Below are 27,075 nucleotides of genomic sequence, written 5' to 3' on the forward strand. Positions count from 1 at the left end.
TTTGGGGAAGGTCAGGGCTGAAGGAGAGAAGATAGGCTTAATGACCAGCTGGATGACCGAATAACTCATATCACCTCTCTGTGTCTCTTAGAACTCTTAACTGAAGAAAATCCTCAGTCTACCTCTTACAGGGTTGTTGCAAAAACCAAGCGAGAACATGGATAGGAAAGTACTTCCACAAATGCAAAGTGATGCTACTATTTTCAAACATGGAATTCTCTGTGGCACTTTTTCTTTTTAGTCACATGATTAAGGCACAGGTCATGCCAGATTATGATACTGTTTCACCTCCATTCACCCTTTGCCTATTTCAGAGATTATGCCAGCAGTGGTGCATCCATCTCTTTGGTTCATTTTCCTTCCACCACATCTGGAAGATACAAATCCCACCATAATGTGAAATATTGCACTGAAAATATGCAGCAAGGGTTCAAAAAGGAGAGATATCACATCTGATTAGAAAACGTTTCTGGAAGGTAATCCTATTATGCCATATATTTTCATAATTTCAATCTTTGTCCAATGTCACCCCACCCCACTTCATGCTTCAGAGACCAGACACTATTTCCTCTATCTTTGTAGAACCTGGCATAGAGGACACATCTCAGTTTACATTCCGGACGAAGTGAGCCTGCTAAACGTGTGACAATAGCAAACCCGGCGGGTTGTAACATTTATTTATCTAGACCAACGAGGCCGACTATCTTTAGCTTAGCATTTTACGTAGGGCTTTCGAGGGCGGAAGTGTGCCCGGGTCTCCCCTGCAACTCCCGAGGAAGGAACATTTATTGAGTATGTGCTAAGTGCCAGACACAGGTGCTTTCACATATGCACCCGTGCATTGGTTGTACTAAAATGCGTTTAGTCCTCACAACATGTCTTCAAGCTTTAAGCCTACCATACAGATAAGGATGCTAAGGCACAGAGTCTAAATTAGCCAGCCTCTCCTCTAGTGACGCCACTGCGTGTGCGTGGGCTCTCGAACGTTCTCATCCACAACCTTTAGATCGGCCTCGCTACACCCCACCTCCCTACCCACAGGCATGTACCCCAACTACTCCTCCCCACGCCCCGCCCTAGGCCGGCGTAAAGCCAATAAAACCTAGGGCAGGCCTGCTCTGTCTCTGAGCTGGTGTTAACAAGGCTTCCACTTAAAGATGCTCACTCACCCAACAGCTCCTCACAGGCTTGGAGAGCCTTTGCCACCCACCCTATCCGTAGCCCCGAGCTTCTCCAAAGAGCCTGCACAGCTTGGTCCCAAGGCTGAGGTCCTCCTCGCCTGCACAGCAGTTACGGGGTCGGGACGCAGATTCCGGGCGAGGACACCTTCAGGGGAGGGGTGAGGAAGCCCGGGGTGACAGCCAGTGGGCAGGGGGTCCCGCCTCCGCGCGGCCGCCGCACGCCGCCTCGAACTACGCTTCCCAGCCTGCTCCGCAGCAGCCGCGCGCCCCGGCGCCGCGCCCGGCCGGTAGCCGCCTGTTGATTGCCGCTCTCGCCCCGGCCACGGCGCCGCCCTGCTCGCCGGCCCCTCTACCTCGGGGCAGACGGACTGACTGCCAGCACCGCCGGCTCCGGGATGGGCGTGCTGACGGGTGAGGGCGCCGGGGGGTGGGTGGGTGCGGGCCCGCCCGGGCGAGGCGCCGTCCGCAGCCCCCGGCCCGCAGCGTGGGGCGGCCGCGCCCTCCCTGCCCTCGGGAGGATGCTCCGCGGCGTCGGCGCTCGGCCGGGCGGGCGGTCGAGGCCGAGGCCGCCTCTGGCCTCCTCGGCTCGACGGGCGGCTCAGGGCGGCGCGGAGGAGAGGGCGGCGCGGGCCGGAGGCGCCCGGCGGGTGTGGGTCCCACGCCCTGCACTGCGGCTCCGCAGTCTCTGCAGCCCCTGGGCCGCCGCAGTGAGGGCGCGGTCTCTGTCCTCCCTGAGCTGCGGGGCCGGGTTTTTCCACGCTGGGCTTTGTTCCCCATTTTATCCTTTCCTGTTAACGTTTGACAAGCTCTTGGAGCCTAATGCCTGTCACTGCAGCGTTAGAGCAGGCGACGGGGAAGGGTAGACTCCGGCTGGAGCTGTCACCCGCAGGGCGTTTCAGCCTCCGAGAAAGCATGCATGTCCTCGGGACTCATTTTTTTTCTGGTTAAAGTAATGGTAGCATGTGCTCCCTTGAGTCTTCCAAAATTTACCCTGTTGACCTGCAGAAATGAAAATTGCTTTTTAATAATAATAATAATAATAATGGCTCCTAAAGGGAATTTTTACTTAACGTATTCAAAGGTGGGAAGGTGATGCGAGCAAAATGCAAATTAGCAATGAAGGAGGCTGTGAATGCTACGGGCTTCCTCTTGCCTACTAAACATCTGAATCACCAGGTCCTTGGGAAGGGAATGAAAAGAACATCGGAGAAGGTATTTATAAAACCCATTTCCAGCTCTACCATTAAGGAGCTGAGGGACCCTGGACAAGTCCCTTCACCTCTCTTATCCTCTTTCTCCATGGTAAAACGGGGCATTCGGGTTACATGATTTCTAAACGTCTGTTCTTCCAGGACTCTCATCAGGGAACTGAGGAGATGAGGGTGCTGGTGTTCAACACCATTACAAAAACCTGATTGTGACAGACCAAGTGGCTTTACCTAGTGAGGAGGAAAGGTTTTTCAGGGTTTAGGCAACCTGATTTTTTAAAAAATAAAACCAGTTTCCTCTGTCTACTCTCTGCAGCCTAACCCAATAAATATACATTACAACTTTTATTTTTTGTAAATTACTATAAATTGGTAGCAACAGGCTGTGGATGTTCTGTGTTTGTTTTTAATTTGCTGAAGGTGAAGTGATGGGATCAGTAGGTAAAGGGAGAAGCAAATGGCTCCCCCATGCTTGGCAGAGTGGTCAGATGTGGTCAGCAAGGAGGAGGGGAGGAAACCGCAGCAAAAAGTAAGCAGAGAGTACAGACACTGAGGATAGAGAGGATGGGTATTGATGGGTCCTTGTTTGAATAATAAATACACAGTAGAAGGAATGAGAGAAACCAGTGGTATGTAACCCTAATGTAACTGATTCGGCAAGGATTCATCCAGGGGTACAAAACCTTCGAGCAAAAGGTTGTTGGGGAACAGGATTTTCACATTTTTTCGAAGTATCTTGGCACAGATTACCTAGGGAAAATGTGTCCTTAAAATGGAGAGATGAGGAAGCCATCACCTTAGCTGAATGATCAAGCTTACCAACACCTATCATGCATCTCTTGTTGGGATGCAGTAAGAAGGTCATAACTTCACGTGTGTGGTGTTCCTGCCAAAAAGATGGTGGGAATGGGATACTGTAGATTAAAATATTCAAGTGATAACCAATCAGGATGTGTGAACTTTGGATCCTAGATCAGAAAAAATAAATAAATAATAGCTATAAACGATGAGTTGGGGACAATTGGAGAGATTTGAATACAGACTGCATATTAGGTAATATTATGGAATTACTTTTCATTTTCTTAGGTGCAGTGGTGGTCCTGTGGTCATGTAGGACACTGTCTTTTTCTTTTGTTTGTTTGTTTTGTTTTTTCTTTTTTGTGGTACTCGGGCCTCTCACTGCCGTGGTCTCTCCCGTTGCGGAGCACAGACTCCGGACGCGCAGGCTCAGCGGCCATGGCTCACGGGCCCAGCCACTCCACGGCATGTGGGATCTTCCCGGACCGGGGCACGAACCCGTGTCCCCTGCATCGGCAGGCGGACTCCCAACCACTGCGCCACCAGGGAAGCCCTCTTTTTCTTTTGAGATGTGGGTATTTGAGGCACAGTGTCATGACGTCTGCAACTTTCAGCGGGTTCAGGGTGGAGGGGGATTAGAAGAGTTGGGGAGGACGCTCGAGAATGCAGCAAAATGATGACAGCTGGTGAATTAAAGAGAGTGGTATACAGGTGTTTATTGTACTATTTTATGTTTTCTGTAGATTTGAACTTTTTAAATAAAAACTGCGGTGATCAATAAAATAGATAAGTAAACAAAGGAAAGGATTGTAGAGGACAGCGTGGTTAGTGACAGAAAAAAGCAGTGGATCCGCGGGGGACTCACAGTAAGTCTGTGGCTTCAAGTTCCTAAGATTTAAATCCTACTGGAGGTGTGAGTCGGGTCAGGGGAAGTTCTGTTTTTTGGTTTGTCTTGGCTACTATGAATCATTTATTCTTAAGACATCTCATCCCCTAACTCCAACCTTAAAGTATTAATAATTCCCAAACCTTAGAAATTCTAGCCCTACCCAAGAACCATTCTGAAAGTGCTATCCCTTTCCTCTCTGAGTTCAAGATCTGCACCCATGTGGCTCAAACAAGCTCATAAAAGGCAGATGCAGAAGAGAAGTATTACCTATTACCAGACCAAGGAAACAGAACCAATTCTTAAGATACAGCACTTAATTTTATACAGAACCTTTTGCTGCAAGGATGTTTTTCCTATACCTGAGATTTATATATATATATATGCTTTTATGTTTTGCCCCCCTGTTTTGGCATCAAGGCTACCCCATCTCTTTCCTGTGTGTCACCAGTATTCCTGGATTTCCCTGGTGACGGCTGAGTAGAGTAGGAATGAGAAGATCAGCTCTAGGACTGTGGGTAATAGGAGCTCATGAAACGAGGTGCAAGGCCAGCCATGTCGAGCCAGGACATGAGTAAGGAGCCAATCTGAGGCACCAGCCCAATGAAAGAACCAGGAGGCCTCTTGTCAGAGCAGTGGGAGGGGTCTTGAGGCTAGGGAGCTGGGCTGCTGTTCAGCCAGTATATACAGGGTCAGCCATCCCTGTCGTTTATAGCTGACAACCATTCTGATAGGACAGTGCCCATTTCATACCAGTTAAATATTTTGCATATCATCTTGATAAGCAGTCATGAGTCAAGGTGCACATAGCACCTGTAAGTCATAACAAAGCTTTGCTCAAAACCTAACTGGGATACAGATGCCAGAGAAGGAAAGAAGATAGGTGGGTCAAAGACACATAAGCAGGCAGAAAAGACAAAAAGTAGAGAACCCATAGTGCCAGTCAGGAAGTGAGAAGCCCATAACTTCCTGAAACCAAGATGAGGGGACATGGCTAGAACCAATAGGCAGTTGAAAACCAAAAAGACCCAGACACCCACGTGGAAGGCAAGGAGTTAGAAGTCAAGAAACAAGAACTCCTCAGAAAACAGAGAATAGGGCCAGACAAAGGGGTAGGGCAGCAGCAGGGAATAGGACCTGCCAAGATAATTAGAAACCAGGTGGCAGTCTGGGCAGACAGTGAGACTTCCATGCTAGAGCCCTTCTGCCCCCGCCAGGAAGCTTCTTGGCAACTTCCTGCCCAGGTGGAAACCTATCTCATACTTTGGCCAGCCTACCCATGGCGGCTTGCTACACCTGGCAGTGCTGACCCAGGGCTCCTATAGGGTGCTACCTCTCCACGTTCAACAGATCCTGACAAGGTTAACGGAGGGAACCACCCTCTGAGATAAGTACTGCTCTTTGCCTGTTTTACAGAGGAAGGGACAGAGACTTGGAGAGGTTGTCACTCGCACATGGATCTGTAACCATCAGTTCAAGGGCTGGCTGGCTCCAAGGCCCATGCTTTTTGTCTTCCAGGCTCTTCTGAACCTGGAGGGGGTGGTTACTGGTGGGCACATTGTTTTAAAAGGAGACAGTTTTCAAGCACAGTTTGAGCTATGGCAACTTTTGCGTTGTAAGATTGGGAAGTTAAGAACAAATGATCTCAGAGACAAACTCTTCATTCTGGTAAGATCTGTTCCTCATTCCCCATTCAACTTGCCCCTTCCAATTGCCTTCTCATATTTTTTGCCTGAAATTCCTCCTTATCACACCCCATTCTCTGTCCTGCATCACCTGCAGATACTTCCCAGGATACGGCAGGAGCCATTTGGTTATTTAAAAAAAAAAAAAACAGGGCTTCCCTGGTGGCGCAGTGGTTGAGGGTCTGCCTGACGATGCAGGGGACATGGGTTCGTGCCCTGGTCCGGGAGGATTCCACATGCCGCGGAGCGGCTGGGCCCGTGAGCCATGGCCGCTGAGCCTGGGCGTCCGGAGCCTGTGCTCTGCAGCGGGAGAGGCCACAGCGGTGAGAGGCCCGCATACCGCAAAAAACAAAACAAAACAAAACAAAAAAACAGACTTGAATGGGCCATCTTCAAATAGCTAGATTCCAAAACACAGGCTATGTGTTTTGTACACATCTTTGTATTTTCCTGCAGCTAGAAAGGAATTAAATATATAGGATCAATTCCTGTTTTGTTGGAGGATATAGTGATAAGCTGATTTTTTTCTAATTTACTAGTTTTACAAAATGTAGATTTGGCTCTTGTGCAAACTGGTTCACTGATTGCTTAAAGATTACTATAAAATATTGAAGATATATAATAAATAATAATAACTGCTCACTTACCGACTACCCCTCTTGGGACTAAATCATCATCAGTGCGGGGGAAGCCCGAGTCCTCCTTCCCCAATTAACTCCCCCTCTCCTCGCTACGTGGTGTCTGTCTTTTCCACGTGCAGTCCTTTGTAGCTTTCCCAGATGCGTATGTAATCCAAAACAATTTATGGCACTGTTTTACCCATTTAAAAAACTTCTCGCTAGGTTTTACAAGTATTTTTTTCTTACTCTTTTGTAAAAATTGGTCTTTGGTTTGGATCAGATTTAATAAATAGGGCTGCTTGTTTTGGCTTTGGTTCTAATTGTGTAGGGAGGGAGGGCCAAAGGCTGGGCACTTCGTGCTGTATCTGATTTTCCTCTTTCATACCACAGTTATACAAATAAGGTAGCAGAAAGAGAAGCGAAGGAAGCCACACTGCTTGTTTTCTTTCTCCGGGCTCGTATCTTTGGCAACTGGAAGAGTTATCAGAGGGCCCAAATCATCCTCCCTTCAGCTCAAGTCCTTGCTCCTCTTGTCCATTTTCTAACCGGTTGGTGTACGTACATACCTACCTGGACTCCTGGAAGCTCTGTTTGGCGCTTGCTTCACTGCAGTGTGCATATTAGTTTCTTGTTGCACGTTGAGAGCTTGCCATGGGACACACTCTGCCGGAGGTGAGACTGTGGCAACTCTTTGGAAACTTTCCGAAGAGGACAAATATGAACTCCGGGAGGCCTGGGTAGGGGCTAAAGCAGGCTAGCCATGAGCTAGAAATCTGTGATTTGACTTTAAAAGCTATGTGAATAATGTTTTCACGTATATCTATATTTGTTATTAAAAATAAAACCAGCTTTCCCCCAAATCTTTAAATCAGAGTTGTGCTCCCGGAGGATACACTGTTTTTTTTTCTCCTCTGGCTTTAAGACCCCCCTGATGCACTGGCACAACATATGCAATTTGTTTTAACAGGTACTGTTACATAGTATTAACATGTTATTGTAACTACTTAGTTAAAGTCTCTCTCACTATCAAACTGTAAGCTCAGTTAGGGCACAAGATATCATCTGTTCTGTTCACTGCTTTTGTCCCAGCATTGGAAAAGGTGGACTTTCAGTAGATATTTGTTGAATGTATATACAAGAAGCCCAGGAATATAAAGAATTATGACGTCATCCCTGTCCTCTACGAGTTGGTGGTGTAGTTGGAGAGAGAACCATTTATGTAGCATACATAAAAAATAATGAGAGAGGGATGAACACTCAACTGGTGACATAGGCAACGAGATTTAGGAAACAGAGCAACTTCTGTGCGTTTAGGTGGCCTCAGAAAGTTCCGTGACAGAGAGTGCAGGCTGTGGATATGGTGGAATGATCTCTGGACCAACGGGTCACTTCACCTCTCTGAGCTCATTTCCTTCTTTTGACATTTGTTGCACAATACTTGTTGGATGTCTTCTCTGGGTCAAGACCTGTGCTGAGAGCCAGGATTATAACAATGACTAAAACTGATACAGTCTCCACCCTCACAGAGCTTAGCAAGGAAGACAGAGATAAAACAAGCAATTGTAATAAAGTCAAGGAGAGCTCTGAATAAGGGGTGTGCCATGGGGTGGGGAGTGACTCAGACCTGCCTGGGGGTCTGCACAAGGCCTCTCTGAGGAATTGAAGCTTACATTGAGACTGGAAGGTGAGTTGGCTACCAGTCAGCCAGAGAAAGAGGGGGTAAGAGTGCTCTGAGCAGAGGAAACAACATAAGGCATGATCCAGGAGTTGGAAGTGGTCCAGGGGGCTGGAGCCAGGAGGAGATGGGGAGTGCAGTGCAGGATGAGGCTGATGAGCATGACAGAGGTCAGACTGTGAATTTGAACCTTACCCTCCAAGCGAAGTAACTAGGGCAGAGTTGGTTAAAAAGATCACTTTGGCCATTTGTATGGAGAATGGATGCAGATGGACTAAGGCTGGATGTGGAAGTGCAGGCAAGTGACGTAGGCGGATTCTCAACCTGTTTAGGTGTGGACCAGATTTGGTTATTGGTGGGCGGGGAGAAGACAAGGAAGAGAAGATGTCAAGGATGGCTCCCTGGTTTCTTGGCCAAATTCCTAAAATTGGAAATTCCAGAGGAGAAGCTATTTGGAAGGAAAGATGATGTGTATACTTCTGACATTTGAGATGGCTGATTCAGCGAAGTAGAGATGTTGGTTCGACAGTGGCAATATATGGACGTAACCCTCAAGGAACAAAGTCTAGATCAAAGATATGGATTTGGGGGTCTTCAGGTTATGGATTATAAATAAAACTTTGGAGGGGATGAGTTTCCCCAGGGAAAGTGTACAGTGTAAGAAAAGAAATGCTAAGACAGGATCTTGTAACATGCCAGTATTTAAGGTAGAGGAAGAAGAATTGCCAAAAGAGACCAAGGAGTGATCGGAGAAGCAGGAGAAAAACCATCTGTGTTGCTGGACTGGATGATCGTTAAGGCCTCACTCAGCCCTGACGTTCTGTGGTCCTGCAGAGCTGGGATCTGAGCCAGGTCTCAAAGGCAGAGCACATGGACTGACCATGAGAGTAGAGAAGGGCATTCCAAGTAATATTACTATATCAGCCAAGGTCCCAACAAGAAACAGAGGACACACTCAAACTGAATAATTTGAGGGCATTTTAATAAAGAGGCTATTTACAAAGTTGTAGGGAGGGTTTGAGGAATCCAACAAGGCAGAAATCTGGCACTAGCCACATAGGAACCCTTCACCACCCCCAGGCCTGAAGTCAGCAAGGGCGTAGGGACAGCTGTGTAGAGGGGGCTTCCTGGTAGGCAGTGTGGCCTCCTGGACCAACCTCCCTCTCCGCCTGCCCTCCGTTTTCCTGCTAGTGCCTCCTGTTGGCCAAACAGAAGCCAGAGAGCAAGGGAGCCTTGATGCCGTGTAAATACAACATCTTCCTAGGGTACAGAGTAGGGTGGGAAGTGAATTGGGAGGGCAAACGAGGTATCCAGAACAATCATCTTGGAAACTGGAAGTCTATGAATAAGGGGATATTCGTTTCCTGTTGCTGCTGTCAGAAATGCAGGGGCCTAAAACAACACAAATTTATGATCGCACAATTTTGGAGGTTGGAAGTCCAAAGCAGGTTTCTTTGGGCTAAAATCAGGGCGTCAGCAGGGCTGCATTCTTTTCTGAAGGCTCTGGGGAGAATTCATTTCCAGGCCTTTTCCAGCTTCTAAAGGATGCACACATTTCTTGGCTCTCGGCCGCTTCCTTCATCTTCAAAGCCAGCAATTGCATCACTCTGTCCCTGTGCTTTGGTCATCACATCTCATTCTCTGATTCTTCTGCCTTCCTCTTCTATCTTTTTTTTTGCGGTACGTGGGCCTCTCACTGTTGTGGCCTCTCCTGTTGCAGAGCACAGGCTCCGGACGCGCAGGCTCAGCGGCCATGGCTCACGGGCCCAGCCTCTCCGGGGCATGTGGGATCTTCCTGGACCAGGGCACGAACCCGTGTCCCCTGCATCGGCAGGCGGACTCTCAACCACTGCGCCACCAGGGAAGCCCCCTCTTCCATCTTTTAAGAGCCCTGTGATTACATTGCACCCACCCAGATAATCCAGGATAGTCTCCTAGTTTAAGATCCTTGATTTAATCACACCCAGTCCCTTTTGCCATGTAAAGTAACATATTCCCAGGTTCTGGGGATTAGCATATGGACATCTTTAGGGGGCCATTATTCTGCTGACCACAGAGAGTGAATAAACAATTTTGGCTGGATTGGAGGGCTCCCTAGGAAAGTAATGAAGACAGAAAATAGAAAGTGCAGATCAAAGCCAAATAATAGGAGTTTGGGATGGTAGACTGTCTGAATTTCATTGTGTAGACAAGAGGGAGCCATTGTAAGTCCTTAATCAGGGGAGTGGCTTGTTAGCAGTGTGAAGAAAGATGATCTAACCATGGTGCTCCGGGTGGCTTAGAGGGAAGAATAGAATCCTTTCAAGATGCAATGAGAGTACTCCAGGTCTGAAAGAACAAAGATCTAAAGCAAGAGTGACAGGAAGGGATGGTGTGAAAAGTATTGTGCAATAAGAATCCACAGGAGGTGTTAACCAACGAGACAGGGAAAGAAGGAAAAGAAACTCAAGTGGTCTGAGTTTTGGCAGTGACTGACTGGTAGATTAATAGTATGATCCAGAAAACCAGGAGAGCAAGTCTGTTTCAGGGGAAGATAAGAAGTTGGGGCATAGTTGTAGAATCCTGGAATAGAACTGCAAATAGAATCTTATCAACTCCAAGATACCATCAGTTGTAAAATGCACCAGTATTTTACATACCACTGAGAAGAAGAATGCTGCCAATTAAAATGTGACCCTTCTTGGGAATTCCCTGGCGGTCCAGTGGTTAGGACTTGGCACTTTCACTGCCAGGGCCCAGGTTCAGTCCCTGGTCAGGGAACTAAGATCCTGCAAGCCGCATGGTGTGGCCAAAAAGAAAAAAAAAAAAAGTGACCCTTCTTAAAAATATAATTTTTTTACTTTATTGAAGAGCTGTTTTAGATTTACACATAGATTTTTTGAACTGACATTCAACAAATTGCACATATTTAAACCGATGCAATTTGATGAATTTTGACATATGCATGCACCTGTGAAGCCATCGCCACAATCAAACCCCCAAAATTTCCTCATGCCCCTTCGTAAGCCTCTTGCCCTCCCTACCTCTCTCCCATCCCTAAGCAACTACTGATTTGCTTGCTGTCATATAGAGCAGTTTGCATTTTCTAGAATTTTAGACAAATGGAATCATGCCGTATACATTCTTTTTGATCTGGCTTCTTTCATTCAGTATAATTGTTTTGAGGTTCATCCATGTTACTGTGTGTATCAATAGTTCATTACTTTTTATTTCTGAGTAGATTCCATTATGTGGATATACCACAATTTGTTTATCCACTCACCTACTAATGATCATTCAGGTTATTTACGGTTTGGGCTATTACAGATAAAGCTGCTATGAATACATTTTAAAAAATAATATATCACCTCTGTGCATACATAAGATGGAAAATGGAAATGAATGGGTTAATATTCTTTGTTTAAAAAAACTAATTAATTAATTTTTGGCTACATTGGGTCTTCGTTGCTGTGCACGGGCTTTCTCTACTTGTGGCCAGCAGGGGCTACTCTTCGTTGTGGTGCATGGGCTTCTCATTTCAGTGGCTTCTCTTGTTGCAGAGCACGGGCTGTAGGCGCGCGGGCTTCAGTAGTTGTGGCACACGGGTTTAGTTGCTCTGCAGCATGTGGAATCTTCCCAGACCAGGGCTCGAACCCGTGTTCCCTGCATTGGCAGACGGATTCTTAACCACTGCACCACCACGGAAGCCCCTGGTTAATATTCTTAAAGCTTCTTCATGTTCAGACTCCAGCTTTTTGAATGACTCATATTCATCAGTGTCTGGTCTTTTCCACACAGTATCTCCTCTGTGCCATCAAGAGTGGTAATTAAAAAAAAAAATCTGTAAAAGAACTAAAAGCCTTTGATGTTGGCTCTTAAACCTACTCTGTAAATTATGTTAGGTTTTAAAAGAGTATTCCACTATTTTAAAAAGTCCCTGAGATATTTTCCAAACTCCTGACACCCCTTTTGCTAGTTTTGAAGCTGGTGCTTTTGTTATTTATGCATACATAGGCAATGACAAGTATGACATCTTGACCGCTGCTGGGTCGGTAATAATTGTAGGACCATCAGTTGCAGGACACACAATTTCTGAGTGTTAGGTGTGGAAAACTGTGCATCTTAGAATCTGTTGGATAGGGTAATTCAGTCAGTTCAGGCTAAGAGCCTGGCAGATATACACCTTAACTATCTAGGGCCAGTATCCTGTTCTTTCTCATCCTGAGTCCCCTCAGGGTACACTGTTGGGGATGGCTATAAGTGGCTGAGGGCATCCTTTGCTGATATGGCAGGCAACATTCTTAGACTCACACAATAAATTAGTGGTAGTTGGGACCAGAACAAAGTGTATACGACCCAGTTGGTTTCTTTGACTTTAGTGGGAGAGGATTTTTTTTGTTTGTTTTGGTTTGGCTTTATTTTTTTACTGGAATATTACAATTAAAACTTAAAAGAAGGTGGGTTGATGGAAGGGAAAGAGAGTTACATTGTATATGGAAAAGACACCAAAATAAAAAACCACAAACTGGAACATGGTGAACAGTTGAAGTAAGGACAGAGGAACAACATTCCAATAGCTCTTAAGTGGCCCCGCCTACAACCAGTCTCTTTCCATGACAACCTGTTTTTCATTCTTACCGTTTGAATTACCTTACTGAAAACAGGTCTTCTCAGATCAATTCCTCTACTTTAAACATTTGTGGTGACTCCCCATCTCCAACAGAATAAAGCCCAGGTTCTTTGGCAAGACGTATAGGGAAGGCCCTTCACAGTTGTCCCTTCCTCATCTTTAGTTGTTTCCTCTCCTCTTCCCCCTCCTCCCCTCTAGCCACACCAGCCATTCACCAAGCATCATGTACTTTCTATCTTTGTGCCTTTGTTTATGCTGTTCCATTTTCTGGAAGGAGCCTTCCCTGCCCACATCCACCTTAGGACCTCTTCCTTCAAGGCTCAAACACAACTTCTTTCAGTGTCAACTCAAAACCCCTATCCCCATCCAAGGATTATTTCCTCATGTGTTTTAAACCTACTGTGTACATGACTTCTGTTATAACACTTGTCAACTGAAAAAAAAAAAAAAAAAGCACAACCTAAAAGTTGAGAATTATGTTTTCTTCAGTGGACTTTCTGAGGACTCAAGCCCAGGAGGCAGTTTCTCAGATAGCTGTGTAGACAGGAGCCAGGATGTATGGGGGTTTTTGCTACAAAACCCAGGGAGTCCGAACGTCAAAAAATTACTATTAGTTAAAACCAAACATCTCAAGTTAATGAATTCAGCACTTTTCTGTGTAGGGTGATAAACGGAATATTTATAAATGGAGTATTTCCTGCCATATCAATAAACAGAGGATGTCACAGTCACCAATGATTGCAGCCCTCCAACGTGAGCTGGTGAGCCCTGAGGGAACTCGGGGCTGAAAAGAATACCTGCCATCTAGCAGCCAGCAGACTGCAGCCACTCCCTGTAGTGAGCCCTGAGGAAACTCAGGATGTGAAAACACAGGCCCCAGATAGATAAGGTACATATCAAAGGAATGATTTCAGTGGGCCCAGACTCTTGCATCTTCCCATACACAGAAAAGCACTAAATTCCTTAACTTGAGATGTCCAGTTTTCTTTATTTAACAATAATCTTTTGACGTTCCCAATTACCTGCTCTTTGTTGCAAAACTCCTACATATCCTAGCTCCTCCCCTCTCCTCCTTGGAGCAGTTTCTCAGAGTTATCTGAAACGCTCTCTCCCGGGCTGCAGTCCTCATCTTGCCCCAAATAAAATTTAACTCGCAACTCTCACGTTGTGCATGTATTTTTTTTTAAGTCAACAAGGGGAAGATGCAAAAGTCTGGACTCACTGAAGTCATTCCTGTGATATACACGTTAACTATCTAGGGCCAGTATTCTGTTCTTTCCCATCCTGAGTCCCCTGAGGGTGGCTGTAGTGTTTGAGGGTTGCATCCTTTGCTGATATGGCAGGCGGCATTCTTAGTCCACACACTTATCCAGTGGTATTATCCCTATATATGTATGTCTCACTGAGTTGTGTTCTCCTTGGGGAAAGGGTCATATCTTGTTTTATCTGTGTATTCCTGTTTTTTAGAACCATACCTGGCAAATAGTAGGTTGACAGCAAGTATTCATTGCCTTGAAAGATCTGTTTGATATTAATACGGCCAAAGGAGAAACACAATCAGTTAAGCACATTGCTATTTCCTGAATGCAGTATTATCTTTTGAGGGAAAATCTGTAAAATCCTCTGCCAGAAAGAAGGGATTGAGGAAAAATTTTGTTTTGAGTGGAAGTTTAGGAGGGAGGTCATATAAAAAGAGGAGGTTGAAAAAAAGAATGGACTAGGTGTATAAAGAATTAGGGAAGATGGCTTAAGACACAAAAAGGAAATGGGACTAGAAAGAGAATGGGAGATGAAGAAAGAAGAAAAGAGGGGAGAAAAGTGGAGAGAGTACCAGGATTTTAGACTCTTACTTAGCTTAATTGCAGGGGAGTTTCTGGACGATGCTTTCTCACATGGACGTCCAAACTCTTTCCTGAATGAACCCCATTTTGTATTCTTCACATCACTCTCCCTCTGAAAAGACACAAGTCTTCTCCTTACACTGCCTTACAATTAGTGCATTGTTCTTCATTGTTCTCTGTAGAAAGCAGGAGGCAGAGTCCTCTGGTGGGAAGGCACTCACTACACAGGGACTCAAGGGCCTGGCACATCCCAGCTCCAGCCCCTCCAGCAAGGCGCTCAGCCCCTTCGACCTGAGAATCTTCATCTGTAAAATGGGATATCGATATCTGTCCAGGCTTCCTTTCCAGGTCATTGTAAAGATCTAAATAAGTGAGATAACATATATGAAAATACTTTATAAGCAGTCAGGCTGCTCTGCAAATGAAGGTGCTATTACTTACTTTGTTGAGTTACCCGTCAGGGGAGAGACCCCACTGGCACATAGCATAGGCCTGTCTCCTGCTAATAAGTCCTGTTTACCCAAAGGAGATAACAGTGTTTCTTTCTTCTCAGCAGTATTCTGAAGTCTCAGGAAGCTGGTGCAGTTAAATGTTCATGGCCCATGAGAAAGGCATATAGGAAACCATGGCACTCCCCTTTCAGAAAGACCTGGAGAAATACAAGAACATTGATGAAGATGAGCTTCTTGGCAAACTCTCAGAAGACGAACTGAAACAGTTGGAAAATGTTCTTGATGACCTAGATCCCGAGGTTAGTGACCTGGAACTGAAGCAGGTGGTTAGTGATAGGATGGGATAAATGGTGTGGTGTGGTCCTTAAACAATAGTGTAGGAATTCCTGATCTCTAAATGCAAATTATGTGTTCTTCCCTGATTGGCTGTGGGTCATTACTTTTATAAACCCATGGAGAACCTCAGTTGCCACATCTATGATATAGCAATTGTATTTCTCAAAAACCAGTTTAATGTAAATGGGGGAAAATATTTTCCATTGGCTGAAGAAGGACTAGACTGACTTAGGGAAAAAGAAAGGAAGAGGGAGAGGAAACAAATATGACTGAGTTTCTTCTATGATTCATATACTCTGCTGGGCCCAGAAGCGCTTGAGATAAATTGTATTATCCCCATTTCATAAATGAGGAGACACACCAGGAGAAGTAATTTACGTAAGATCCTATACTGGTAAATGTCAGAGATGGTATTTAAACCAGATCTTTAACCACAAAAGCAGATCTTTTTTATATCTTGTTTCTTTAACATGTATAAACAACTTGAAATCTTTGATGATCCCGCAACAATGGATAGATTAGAGTAAATGTAACCAGGGAGTTCCCTGACGGTCCAGTGGTTAAGATGCCATGCTCCCCGTGCAGGGGGTGCGGGTTCGATCCCTGGTCGGGGAACTAAGATCCCACATACCACATGGTATGGCCAAAACCAATTTTTTTTTCAGTATTAAAAAAAATAATAAAATAAAATAAATAAATGTAACCATAATATCAAGTAAATTTAAATGGAGCTTCTCATATTTTTATGAGCTGTTGAAAAGGTAATTAGCTTGTTATAGTGATTGTTTAGCAAGCACTTTCCTCAGCCCTGCTAATATTATCTCAAATGTAGAATAGGAGGCATCTAAAATAGTGATTTTACTATAAATAAAAATGTCACTAAAATATTTATATGATATTCCATTATGCCAGATAATTTGGATATTGTTTTTACTTTAAAAAATACTAGTATCCTTTTTTAAATTTTTTAAACTTAAGAAAGATACCTCTATATTTAATCAAGCAGGTATCAACATCTACCATAATACTCACTTACCAGCTTGGATGTTTCCCAGGAGAGGTTAGAAATAACAGAGTGTGGTCGCATTGGCTCATCCACACACCTGCCTGGGAGCACTTTGGGTGCAGACCTGGCCAAACCTAAGAGGGATCTACGAAGAAAAAGGTCGTGAAGGGAGGCTGGCCTTTGCTACCACATTTTAGAAGGCCGCTGCAGGAGACAGGCTGCTCCAGCCATGTGTGTTCTGCCTGAGCTCACCAGGAGCCCCTGTCTCAGCACAGAATGTTAGAGCAGGTGGGGCCTCAAAGATATGCCAGAGCCCTAGCCCTCAGCTCACACCCACATCTCTCCATACACAGCAGGGGTAGGGGGGGTAACAGGTATCAGTCAGGCACACACCCTGCTTCCTGCTCACGCCTCTGTCTTGTCAGAGCGCACTGCTGCCAGCTGGATTTCGACAGAAAGACCAGACACAGAAAGCAGCCACCGGCCCATTTGACCGCGAGCACCTCCTCATGTACCTGGAGAAGGAGGCTTTAGAACAGAAAGACAGGGAAGACTTTGTGCCCTTCACTGGAGAAAAGAAAGGTAAGACCACAGGCAGCATCTGGGAATGTAGGTACTCCTAAGGTTTTGTCATGGAAGGTCAAGTAACAGAACTGGCCTGAAAGGGGGAAATAAGACCACGAACTGGATTCAGTATTAAAAAGAAGCGTGGCTGGTGGATACATGTCTGTGTACACTTGTCCAGACCCACAGACTGTACACCACCAAGAGTGAGCCCTAATGTAAACTGTAGATTTGGGGTGATAATGATGTCAGTGTGGGTTCATCAGTTGTAACAAATGTACACTGTGCTGCGGGCTGTCAATAGAGAGGAGGCTGTGAGTATAGGGAAGGGTGGGGGGGACACAGGAACTCTCTGTACTTTCCTCTGCTAACCTAAAGCTGCTCCAAAAAATAAAGTTTATTAATTAAAAAAAAGAAAAGAACCATGGCAGAATATGAAGGCTGCAGGTATAGAGAACAAACTAGTGGTTACCAGAGGGGAGAGGGAAGAGATGAAGGGTGAGACAGAGGTATGGGATTAAGAAACACAAACTACTATGTATAAAATAAGTAAGCAACAAGATCTACTGTACAGCACAGGGAAATATAAACATTCTTTTTAATAACTTTAAATGAAATTAATCTATAAAAATATTGAATCACTATGTTGTATACCTGAAACTAATATAATATCGTAAATCAACTATACTTCAATAAAATTTAAAAAAAACACAGACTGTTGTGCAGAGAAATTAAAGATCTGAATAACAACAACAACAAAAAAGCTACCAGTTCAAAAGAAAGAAAATTGTCATTAGAAAGGTATGAATCTTGCTTCTGAAATACATGCAGGTAACCATAATTTATAAAAATAAGCTGCTTGAGTAAGGGGGAAAGAAAAAAGGAATATGTAGGCTAATTAACTAAATACTTAGAGTGTAATGGTACTCACATTAGTTTTGTAAAAAAAATCTTAAGCCCCAAGAATCAGTTTTGGAAGTGTAAAGTAGCGTCAGGCTTAAAAGAGGGTCTCATGGCATTGGCGCGTTCCTCTTAGCCTGGGGCTTTCCTAGCTTCAGGAGTCTACTGCAGGTCGAGGCTCTGCCTCTATTCCAGTTGTTACCATTAGAGACCAGTGCAGTCAATCATCTGTTCATCCAGCATGTACCAGCCACCTCCTGGGTGCAGAGCCCTGTGCCATGTGCTTGGACCACAGGGAATGAGACCCTGCCCTACCCTCAAGGAGCATGTGGTCCAGCAAGAAACACTCTGATAGATCTGGAAAGGCCTGAGGAGTAAGGGGATGTGTCTCCACACAGTGGGTGAGCTCTGAACTAAGACAAGGAAAATCCTCCTCCCTAGCTCCTGACCCTGAGCTCCTCTTTGAAGGAAAAGTGGACACCAATCACCTGTCCAGGTTCCTCAGCTATAAGCAGTGACTTGGGCCCAAAGATACGACTGGAATCACTGATAACTTCATAGTAACTACGGTCTTTTTAAAACACAAATCAGATCATGTCAGTTCCCTGCTTAAAGTCCCAAATCATTGCCGTGGTCCTCACAGTCCTGGCAGAGCTCACCTTGCCCACCTCTCTGACTGCATCTCTCCTACCCTCACTAAGCCTGGGCCCCACTGTCCTCACTTCGTTCCCCAAACTTGTCAAGTTCTTCTCCCATCTCAGGGTCTTCTTCCCTCTGACCCGCATCCCTGTTTTTCACCTCCTAAAAGCTCCGGCTTAAATGTCAGCGCCTCCAGCTTTCCCTGACCTCTGTGTCTAAAACAGACCCCATTTATTGCTTTCTTAGCACTGTGACAGTGTTCATCCTTTTGTTTACTCACTTTAGGATTTGTGTGTTTTCCATAGAAGGTTGAGATTAACAGTGGGGCTGTGTCTCTCTTGCATCATGGCACAGAAACTGACACAGGGGAGGCACTAGATAAACGTGGATTGGAATAAATGCCATCTCTGAGCTTCTGTGCCGTGGCCATGGGGAGCAGAAGCACCGGCTGCCCGGCTGCTGCCTTCTCTATGCAGCCTCCCAGCTGCTCTGAATCATGCACATCCAATGGCTTGTGCACCACTCATAATGTCATTTTATTAAGAAGGTAAAGTTGGGCACCGACAAACTGGGCAAATAACCGAGGATTGCTGTAGAAGTACGGAGCTGTTTCTATGGCAGCACGGTTATTGTTAGACTAATTTAATTGTGAAGGAAAAAATTAATTATAATGTCAAACCTTCAATAAAATCCCAGTTAACATCCAGTGTTAGGGTAGTGAAAGAAGAATAAGAGGGAAGCTGCTGTCGTCTGTTCTCAGAGCAGCGGTCTGAGGAACAGCTATGGTAAATTACCTCCTGATCCGGGTTAATCTACAGATGGTTCTTAGGGGGTTAGGAGTACAGGAGCAGTCAGAGTAATAAATGGGGGTACAGAAGAGGTGTACAGCTGCACCAGGGAGCTTAGGAGAAGGCTGAGAAGCAACATGATTGAGCTCAATGAGCAGAGAGCGTGTTTTCCAGAAAGAGCAGATCAGAGCGAGGCGTGTGCAGGGCCCCTGGAAGAACAGCGGTGATGCAGGGGCTGTGGTGAGGGCTTCGGGAGAGGGACTGCCCAGCCTCAGTTCTGAATGCCAGGTGCCCTGGGCCTTCAGGTTGCTAGGCTACTTTATTCATTTAGAGCTTCTCGTTCTGTTGGACCCCGGGAATGGATAGCATTTATCCTGAATACTGGTAGCTGGGCCACCTGCGCACCTAGTGCTCAGAGTAATCCTAAATGGTACCAGGAGTTAGGAACTCAGAAACCCTGTTTTGACTCTGGATCCAAGATCTTGGCACCAGCAAGAAAATGCTTCGGGCTGCAGACACTACGCAAAAGTCTGGGAGGAGCCTCAGTGTCTGAGATGTTATTGACTGATTGATTGATTTGATTTTTTTTCCTTTTCTATTCTCTGGCTATTTTCCTGTTTTGTTTCCCAGTCTATTTCCCTTCTTTCTGGGAAATGTGGCAGCTTATATGATGGTCAGTGATAGAGACCCTGTGGTCAGGATACCCCAGACTGACCACAGCAGTGGTGCCTTTTTGGGGTACCCAGTTCTGCCTGGCCCCTGTTTATGTATCCAACCATTTGAAGATCTGGTAAACCAGCAGGAAGTATGTAGCCCTGTAACCAGGGGAGTCTCCTGGAGAGTTTTCATGAGGGAGTATTTGACTTGGGTTATGACCCTTTCCTTTCCCATGAGAGTGGGGATGACCAGGCTAGCCCAGGAGACCTGGCAAGAGCTTGGGTTCTGATTTTCTGAAGCTGGAGCCAGCTGTCTGTTCTAAGGTGACAAAGAGGAAAAGCAATAGAGGGGTGAGTCTTTAGGGATCTCCAGTGATCAAAATGGAAGAGGCCAATTTCAAAGATCATGCCAAGAGGTAAGAGCAGCTCCAACAAAGAGGGAAAACAAGAGGCAAAGCTGGGAGGAATTGGAAAAGAGTGTGAGTAGGGCTGGGGTATCCTATGGTGGCTCTGTAGTGGCCTGGGTTTACCTTGAGGAGCCACTGCACACATGGGATGTGGCTGTGTTGGCCTGGCTGGAAGTTAGAAGGTCATGTGCCATCCTCCCAGAACTGTGATCATCAGTCCAGAGGTTTGGGCGGGGCGGAGTGGGGGGCAGCTGTGGTGGTGCTATAGATTTCAGCATATTCAGAAGTGAGTAGGGGGCAAAATAAATGGAATCAGACTGACAGGATGAAGTGGGAGGTGGTGGCAGAGAATGCATATTTGGGTAGCATGGTGTGTTGTTGCTCAGAACTCTACATCTCTAAATATGACAATCCTGATTTTTCCTTTTAAGTCAGGCTGACTTTGATGTGCTCTAGAAAGGTGACTGTGTTTCCAGGTCACTACACTAGTCAGGTACCCTAGATATAGCATGCTGGTTGCCTACAATCTCAGTTGGTAGGAGGAAAACTCTAGGAGGGGGATCACCAGTTTGTCTCATGAGCCCCTGGGGCTGTTTGGACGCATCTGCCCCCCATATGCAGGATCCAAGGCAAGAATACAAATAGAAGTCCATGTGCCATTTTTATAAATATTTGAAAGCTAACAAACTGTTAAAATATGTGCTGTCCTCCTACCTAGGCCAATATTCTTGGACTTCCAAGAGTTCCACATAGGGATATGGGTCCATTCTGCACTGCCAAGGCCTCAAGCACCATGGCTGACACACCAGCCTACATATCCAAGCTTCATCCATACTCACTCACAGACAGCATCCTGTTGGCCCGTGGGTACACACCCCAGCAGTGTGACCTGCCTTCAGGAGGATGGACATGGGGAAGGGACTCATGCAGGCCCTGGAAGCAGGTTCAGGGCTCTTTGGCAGGGAATTGCAGGGCCCCGGGTGCCTGGGGTATAGTCTAGCAGGTGGCCTGTATTCTGGATGGGAATGTCCCTTTGTCCCCATGACTCCTCCCTCAGTGGGATGCAGGCAGTGAGGACGGGTGTGCATCCAGAAGAGACCAGAGTTGGGCCCCTCTAGAGCAGAGGGCTCATGGCAGGGCCCCTCTTGCCCAGGTCTAAGGGCAATGCTGCCCATGATAGGGAGGTAGAAGCCCCTGTTTCCCTCTCTGCCACCTCAGATCTCTGTGTTGCAGAATGCAGGATTCCTCCTCTGACCTTCCTTTCTCTAATAGTGGATTATTGATATTGGCATCATCCCAGAAATTAAGGAATCCCAGTTAGATGTGCAATGGTCTAATGCTTCAGCTCTTAATGGCCAAAGCTGCACATTCTCTGGTTAGTTCACTTACCCTACAACAAGGCAGCAGCACACAATGGTTTTTGTTTTTCTTCTGATTTAAAGGGAGAGTCTTTATCCCCAAAGAAAAGCCCATAGAAACTCATAAAGAAGAAAAAGTGACCCTTGACCCAGAACTGGAAGAAGCTTTGGCCAGCGCCTCTGACACTGAACTCTACGATCTTGCAGGTTAGTCCTCAGCTCTGGGAAACTTTCCTGTCTGGCTCTGTGACCTCCAGACAGGCACTGACCCCCCTCACAGCAGCCTTTGAGCTCCTGTGTAACTATTGGTTGTTACTGTGATACCAGGTTGACTTCAGCCATTAGGCAGCTATAAGGCTGGATGCAGGTGACTTAATCCTCTCTGAACAAACATTTTGCTGTATCTCAGTTGTAAAATGTAAAATCATATTTCAGCTATAAAGTACTCCCAATAGTACTTGTCCTACAAAATCCAAGAGTTACTGTGAGAAATCAAAGAGAATAAATATGAAAGAGTATTCAGAACTTAATAAAATTACAGCGCTTCTGCTTTCTAAAGAGCTTCACATTTGGCTTTTTTTCTTTTTTTTCGCGGTACGCGGGCTTCTCACTGCTGTGGCCTCTCCTGTTGCGGAGCACAGTCTCTGGACGCGCAGGCTCAGCAGCCATGGCTCTTGGGCCCAGCCGCTCTGTGGCATGTGGGATCTTCCCGGACCGGGGCACGAACCCGTGTCCCCTGCATCGGCAGGCGGACTCTCAACCACTGCACCACCAGGGAAGACCCACATTTGGCATTTTATCATCACAGAATTTCCGTTTCCATCACAAAATTTCTTGTTCTTCCCCACAGTCACTGTTCAATTTTGATTCTGTTAGCCTAACCATGGAGCAGGACCAATTTACTGTTACATTTCCCCAGTAAAGTAAATCCATATTCAGCCCAATCTGCTGATTTTTTTTAGTTTTCTTAACAATAGCAACAATACAGTAATTATAATTATGTGAATTGGTTATACGTACAGATAGAAAAAAAAACCCAAATAGTACAAAAGAATATGTAATGAAAAGTCTCTCACCCTCGTTCCTAAGTCCCCTCCCATTTCTTACATTTCCTTCAAAAAAGATTCCATGCATGTACCAGCATATTTGTGTACTCATTGGATGGAAATTTGGATTATTAGGGTCATTAGGTCCTCCCAGGATAGAGGTGCTTTGAGAAACAGTCCACAGCTTTGGCAAGAATTCTCACATTGTTATTCCATTGGAATACGTAAGTAATAATAATCTCCTTCCTCCCAGGAGAACCAGCTATGCCTTATTCTAATAGCATGCCAGCCATCTCAGCTACATTTTCATTCCTTCTGTGATGATATCAGTGGTCAATATTAAGCTCACATATTTGAAACCCTCTCAGAAGTCACTGCAGGAGTTGAGGCACCTGCGTCTAACACATAGGAAGTCATTTAACCTTTGTAATAGGTAAAGTGTAATTATTATCCCTATTTTACAGATGAGGAAACTGAGGCTCAGAGGCATTTAACAACTTCTCAAGTCATACAGATAGTACGTGACAGAACTTGGATTTAAGCTCTGGCTGACTGCTCCTGACTACCACTCTCAACCCCTAGACTCACTGGTTCTGGTTCTGAGCATTTGCCCTTTCTCAGCTGTACGGGCTGCCCCCCTCCTTCTAAGGTATAGATTACAGCGCGTGAGGAGCTCAGGTGCGCCTCTGCCACCTGTTGGCCGACTATTCTGGGATCCTTCCCCAGGCGGCCACCTGTAATTTCTCACCTGGAATTTCCTTAGCCAAGGGAAAGCTGGGCAGTTGCATTTAGAGCGTGCTCAGTGTTGTCACCCCAGTGCTGTCCCCTGCATACTGTACTGCCCCCTGGTGTAAGTTCCATGTAGTACAAGAGACTCAAAAATCTCAGCCTGCTTATCTGACTTTTTGTTGTTGACATCTCTTATTTCCCACCCTGGGATATTCTAGATGGGAAAAGAACCACTCTTTTTGGTACTGAGAGATGGGAGAGATGGGGAGGCTTACATTGGAAAAGGCCCATGATCTTTCTGCTCTTTGTCTCTGGAAAAACTACATGCCGTAGTATGTATTATGTTAGATCTTAAACTATCCTTAGACTCAGTCCTACGTTCACATTTTACAGATGAGGCAACATAAGGGATGAATCTACTTAACTAGGATATCTATGCAGATTTTCAGTGTGGAGCTATGACGAGACCATTGTCCCTCAGATCCTACATGATTCTACACGTATAGATGTAGAAAGACGTGAAGATTGCCAGTGGTCTTGGGAGGAGGGTTTCTTTTTTTTTTTTTAAATAAGCTTATTTCATACTATACATGTGTCATGCGCTTTGCAAGGCAAGAGGGTCTAGAGACTTATCTTTATGTTATGAAGAATTGTTCTTCGAGGGGCAAATTAACAATGTGGACGTCTTAACACGCTTTCTCAAACTTAAGGTTTATTCACTGATTATCTTTGCTTTCAGCTGTTCTTGGAGTACACAATTTGCTCAACAATCCCAAGTTTGATGAAGAAACGGCCAGCACGAAAGGCGGCAAAGGGCATGTGAGAAGTAAGCTGACGTGAAATCTGTGGTTTTATGAGACTTGGGAGCCTCCGGGTGTTGCTGGTAGGAAAGAGGCCTGTTGACTGGGCCCCCTGGGGAGTCCAGAATTCTTTTAGGCTTTGAAGGTGGTTTTTGCTAGTTCACCAAGGATCACTAGGCTCTGAGCAGTCAAACCAGGATAGACTAGCCAATACTGGGAGCTCTGTCTGGCAGCGTAACTAGTACCAATCAGTGTTTTGCCCAGAACACACTGTCTTGATAGGTCTGTTCAGTCAAAAGAGAAAATTACTGATAAAAAAGTTTGCTTAGTCAGCACAGAATGCAGAGTTTTATGTTCTTAATGATGTTTTAATTAACTCTAGTATCAGATAAGTTTCCTACTCTATTCGAGTGCCTTTTTGTCTCAGTAACGGATGTTTGTCATTAGAATTTGAATACCCACTTCCCCCGGAGAGCATGAAAGACACACTGGCATGGACTTGCTGGCACAGGATGTACCAGACCGCTATCTTCTATGTCACCATTTTCTGGAGAAACGTACAATTCATTAGACTCTCTGACTCATTCGTCAGTCATTTACTAAATACCTGCTGTTTCAGGAATGTTCTAGGCTTAGGTACAAAGGTAAAAAAGATGGTCCCTGCCCAAAGGAACTTATCTATCCGTGGGAGGGATGGATCAGTAATGAGGTAATTTCAGTACAGTGTGATCCAGGTACTATGAAAACTCACAGAAGATCACAGCTTTTCTTAGATTAATTATATTTTATTCTCTTTGATGGTGATTTGGGCAATGCTTTCTAGTCTCAGCAGTATATTTATCAGTTGCTGTTTATACAGGGTAATTTACCCAGACAATGAGCAATATTCCTTTTATTTACCCTCTGTTTTCTTATGCATACAGATGAAACGTGTTCATCCTTTTAATTTCAGTATCAAAGGGTAACATTCTGACAACATGTTTGTTATTAAAAGTCTGGTGCATAACCTTCTGGGCTTTTATGCATACACATACACACACATATCATTAACTTTTTAAAAGACTTAATTTTTTTAGAGCAGTTTTGTGTTCACGGCAAAATTGAGAGAAAGGCACAGAGATTTCCTATATACCCCCGACCCTCCACATGCACAGCCTCCCGCATTATCAACATGCTGCACAGAGTGGTACGGTTTTTACAGTGATGAACTTACATTGACACATCGTTATCACCGAGTCCATAGTTTACATTAGGGCTCACTCTTGGAGTTGTACATTCTCTGGGTTTGGACAAATGTACAATGACATGTTTCCACCATTACAGTATCAGGCAGAGTAGTTTCACTGCCCTAAAATTCCTCTGTGCTCTGCCTATTTACTTCTCCTTCCCCGCTAACCTCTGGCAACCCCTGATCTTTTAACTGTCTCCATCATTTTGCCTTTTCCAGAATGTCATATAGTTGGAATCATACAGTATGTAGCCTATTCAGACTGGCTTCTTTTACTTAATAAGATGCATTTAAGGTTGCTGTATGTCTTTTCATGGCTTCATAGATCATTTATTTTTTTTATTGAGATATAATTGATGTACAATATTACATGTTACAGGTATACAACATAGTGATTCACAATTTTTAAAGGTTATACTCCATTTATAGTTATTATAAAATATTGGCTATATTCTCTGTGTTGCATAATATATCCCTGTAGTTTATTTATTTGTACTTCTTAATCCCCTACCCTGTCTTGCCCCTCCCCCCTTCCCTCTCCCCACTGGTAACCACTAGTTTGTTCTATGTATCTGTGAGTCTGTCCTTTTTGTTATACTCACTAATTTGTTTTATTTTTTAGATTCCACATGTAAGTGACATCGTACAGGATTTGTCTTTCTCTATCTGACTTATTTCACTTAACATAATACCCTCCAAGTTCATCCATGTTGTTGTAAATGGTAAAATTTCATTCTTTATTATGACTGAGTAGTATTCCATATATATTATCCATTCATCTGTTGATGTACACTTAGGTTGCTTCCATATCTTGGCAATTGTAAATAATGCTGCTATGAACATTGGGGTGCATATATCTTTTCAAGTTAGTGTTTTTGTTTTTTTCAGACATATACCGAGTAGTGGAATTGCTGAGTCATATGGTAGAGATAGATCATTTCTTTTTAATGCTGCATAGTATTCTGTTATCTGGATATACCACAGTTTATTTATCAGTTCACCTACTGAAGGACATCTTGGTTGCTTCCAAATTTTGGAAATTATGAATAAAGCTGCTATAAATATCTGTGTTCAGGTTTTAGACATAAATTTTCAGCTCCTTTGGGTAAATATCAAGGAGCCTGATTGCTGGATCTTATGGCAAGATGTTTGGTTTTGTAAGAAACCACAAAACTGTCTTCCAAAATGGCTGTACCATTTTGGATTCCCACTAGCAAAGAATGAGAGTTCCTGTTGCTCCACATCCTCACTAGCATTTGGTTTTGCCAGTGTTCCAGACTTTAGGCATTCTAATAGATGTGTAGTGGTATCTCATTATTTTAATTTGCATTTTCCTGACAAATATGATGTGGAACATCTTTTCATATGCATATTTGTCATTTGTATATCCTTTTTGGTGAGATATCTGTTAAGTTCTTTGGCCCATTTTAAAAATCAGGTTGTTTTATTGTTGAGTTTCAAGAGTTCTTTGTATATATTGGATAAGTCCTTTATCAGATGTGTCTTTTTTTCTGATTTTTTTTAATGAATGAAAGATTAAAAAAATTCTATAGTGCTTTACAAATTTCAAAAGTTTCATACACACGATTTCAAATAATCCCATAATAACCCTTTTATTCCCTCTACCCCTATATTGCCCCTCCCCTCTTCCCTCTCCCTACTG

At 44.6% G+C, this 27,075-nt stretch overlaps 1 protein-coding gene across 2 annotated transcripts in view; it reads left to right on the plus strand.

Moving 5' to 3' along the window:
* Positions 1–1,461: 1,461 nt before the first annotated feature.
* TMOD2 (tropomodulin 2) overlaps positions 1,462–27,075 on the plus strand; it is a 44,930-nt gene continuing 19,316 nt past the window's right edge. Inside the window, exons 1-5 of one of the 2 annotated variants that reach the window (XM_082620090.1) lie at positions 1,462–1,592; positions 15,057–15,254; positions 16,723–16,879; positions 21,694–21,816; positions 24,124–24,210. In XM_082620090.1, the coding sequence (XP_082476216.1) occupies positions 15,129–15,254; positions 16,723–16,879; positions 21,694–21,816; positions 24,124–24,210 (493 nt within the window). In that variant the 5' untranslated portion in view covers positions 1,462–1,592; positions 15,057–15,128. The remainder of the gene's footprint in view (positions 1,593–15,056; positions 15,255–16,722; positions 16,880–21,693; positions 21,817–24,123; positions 24,211–27,075) is intronic. The other variant, XM_082620089.1, reaches the window with a different exon arrangement.

This window comes from Mesoplodon mirus (assembly GCF_964341445.2).
Source record: "Mesoplodon mirus genome assembly, chromosome: 4".
In the NCBI taxonomy this organism is placed as follows: domain Eukaryota; kingdom Metazoa; phylum Chordata; class Mammalia; order Artiodactyla; family Ziphiidae; genus Mesoplodon; species Mesoplodon mirus.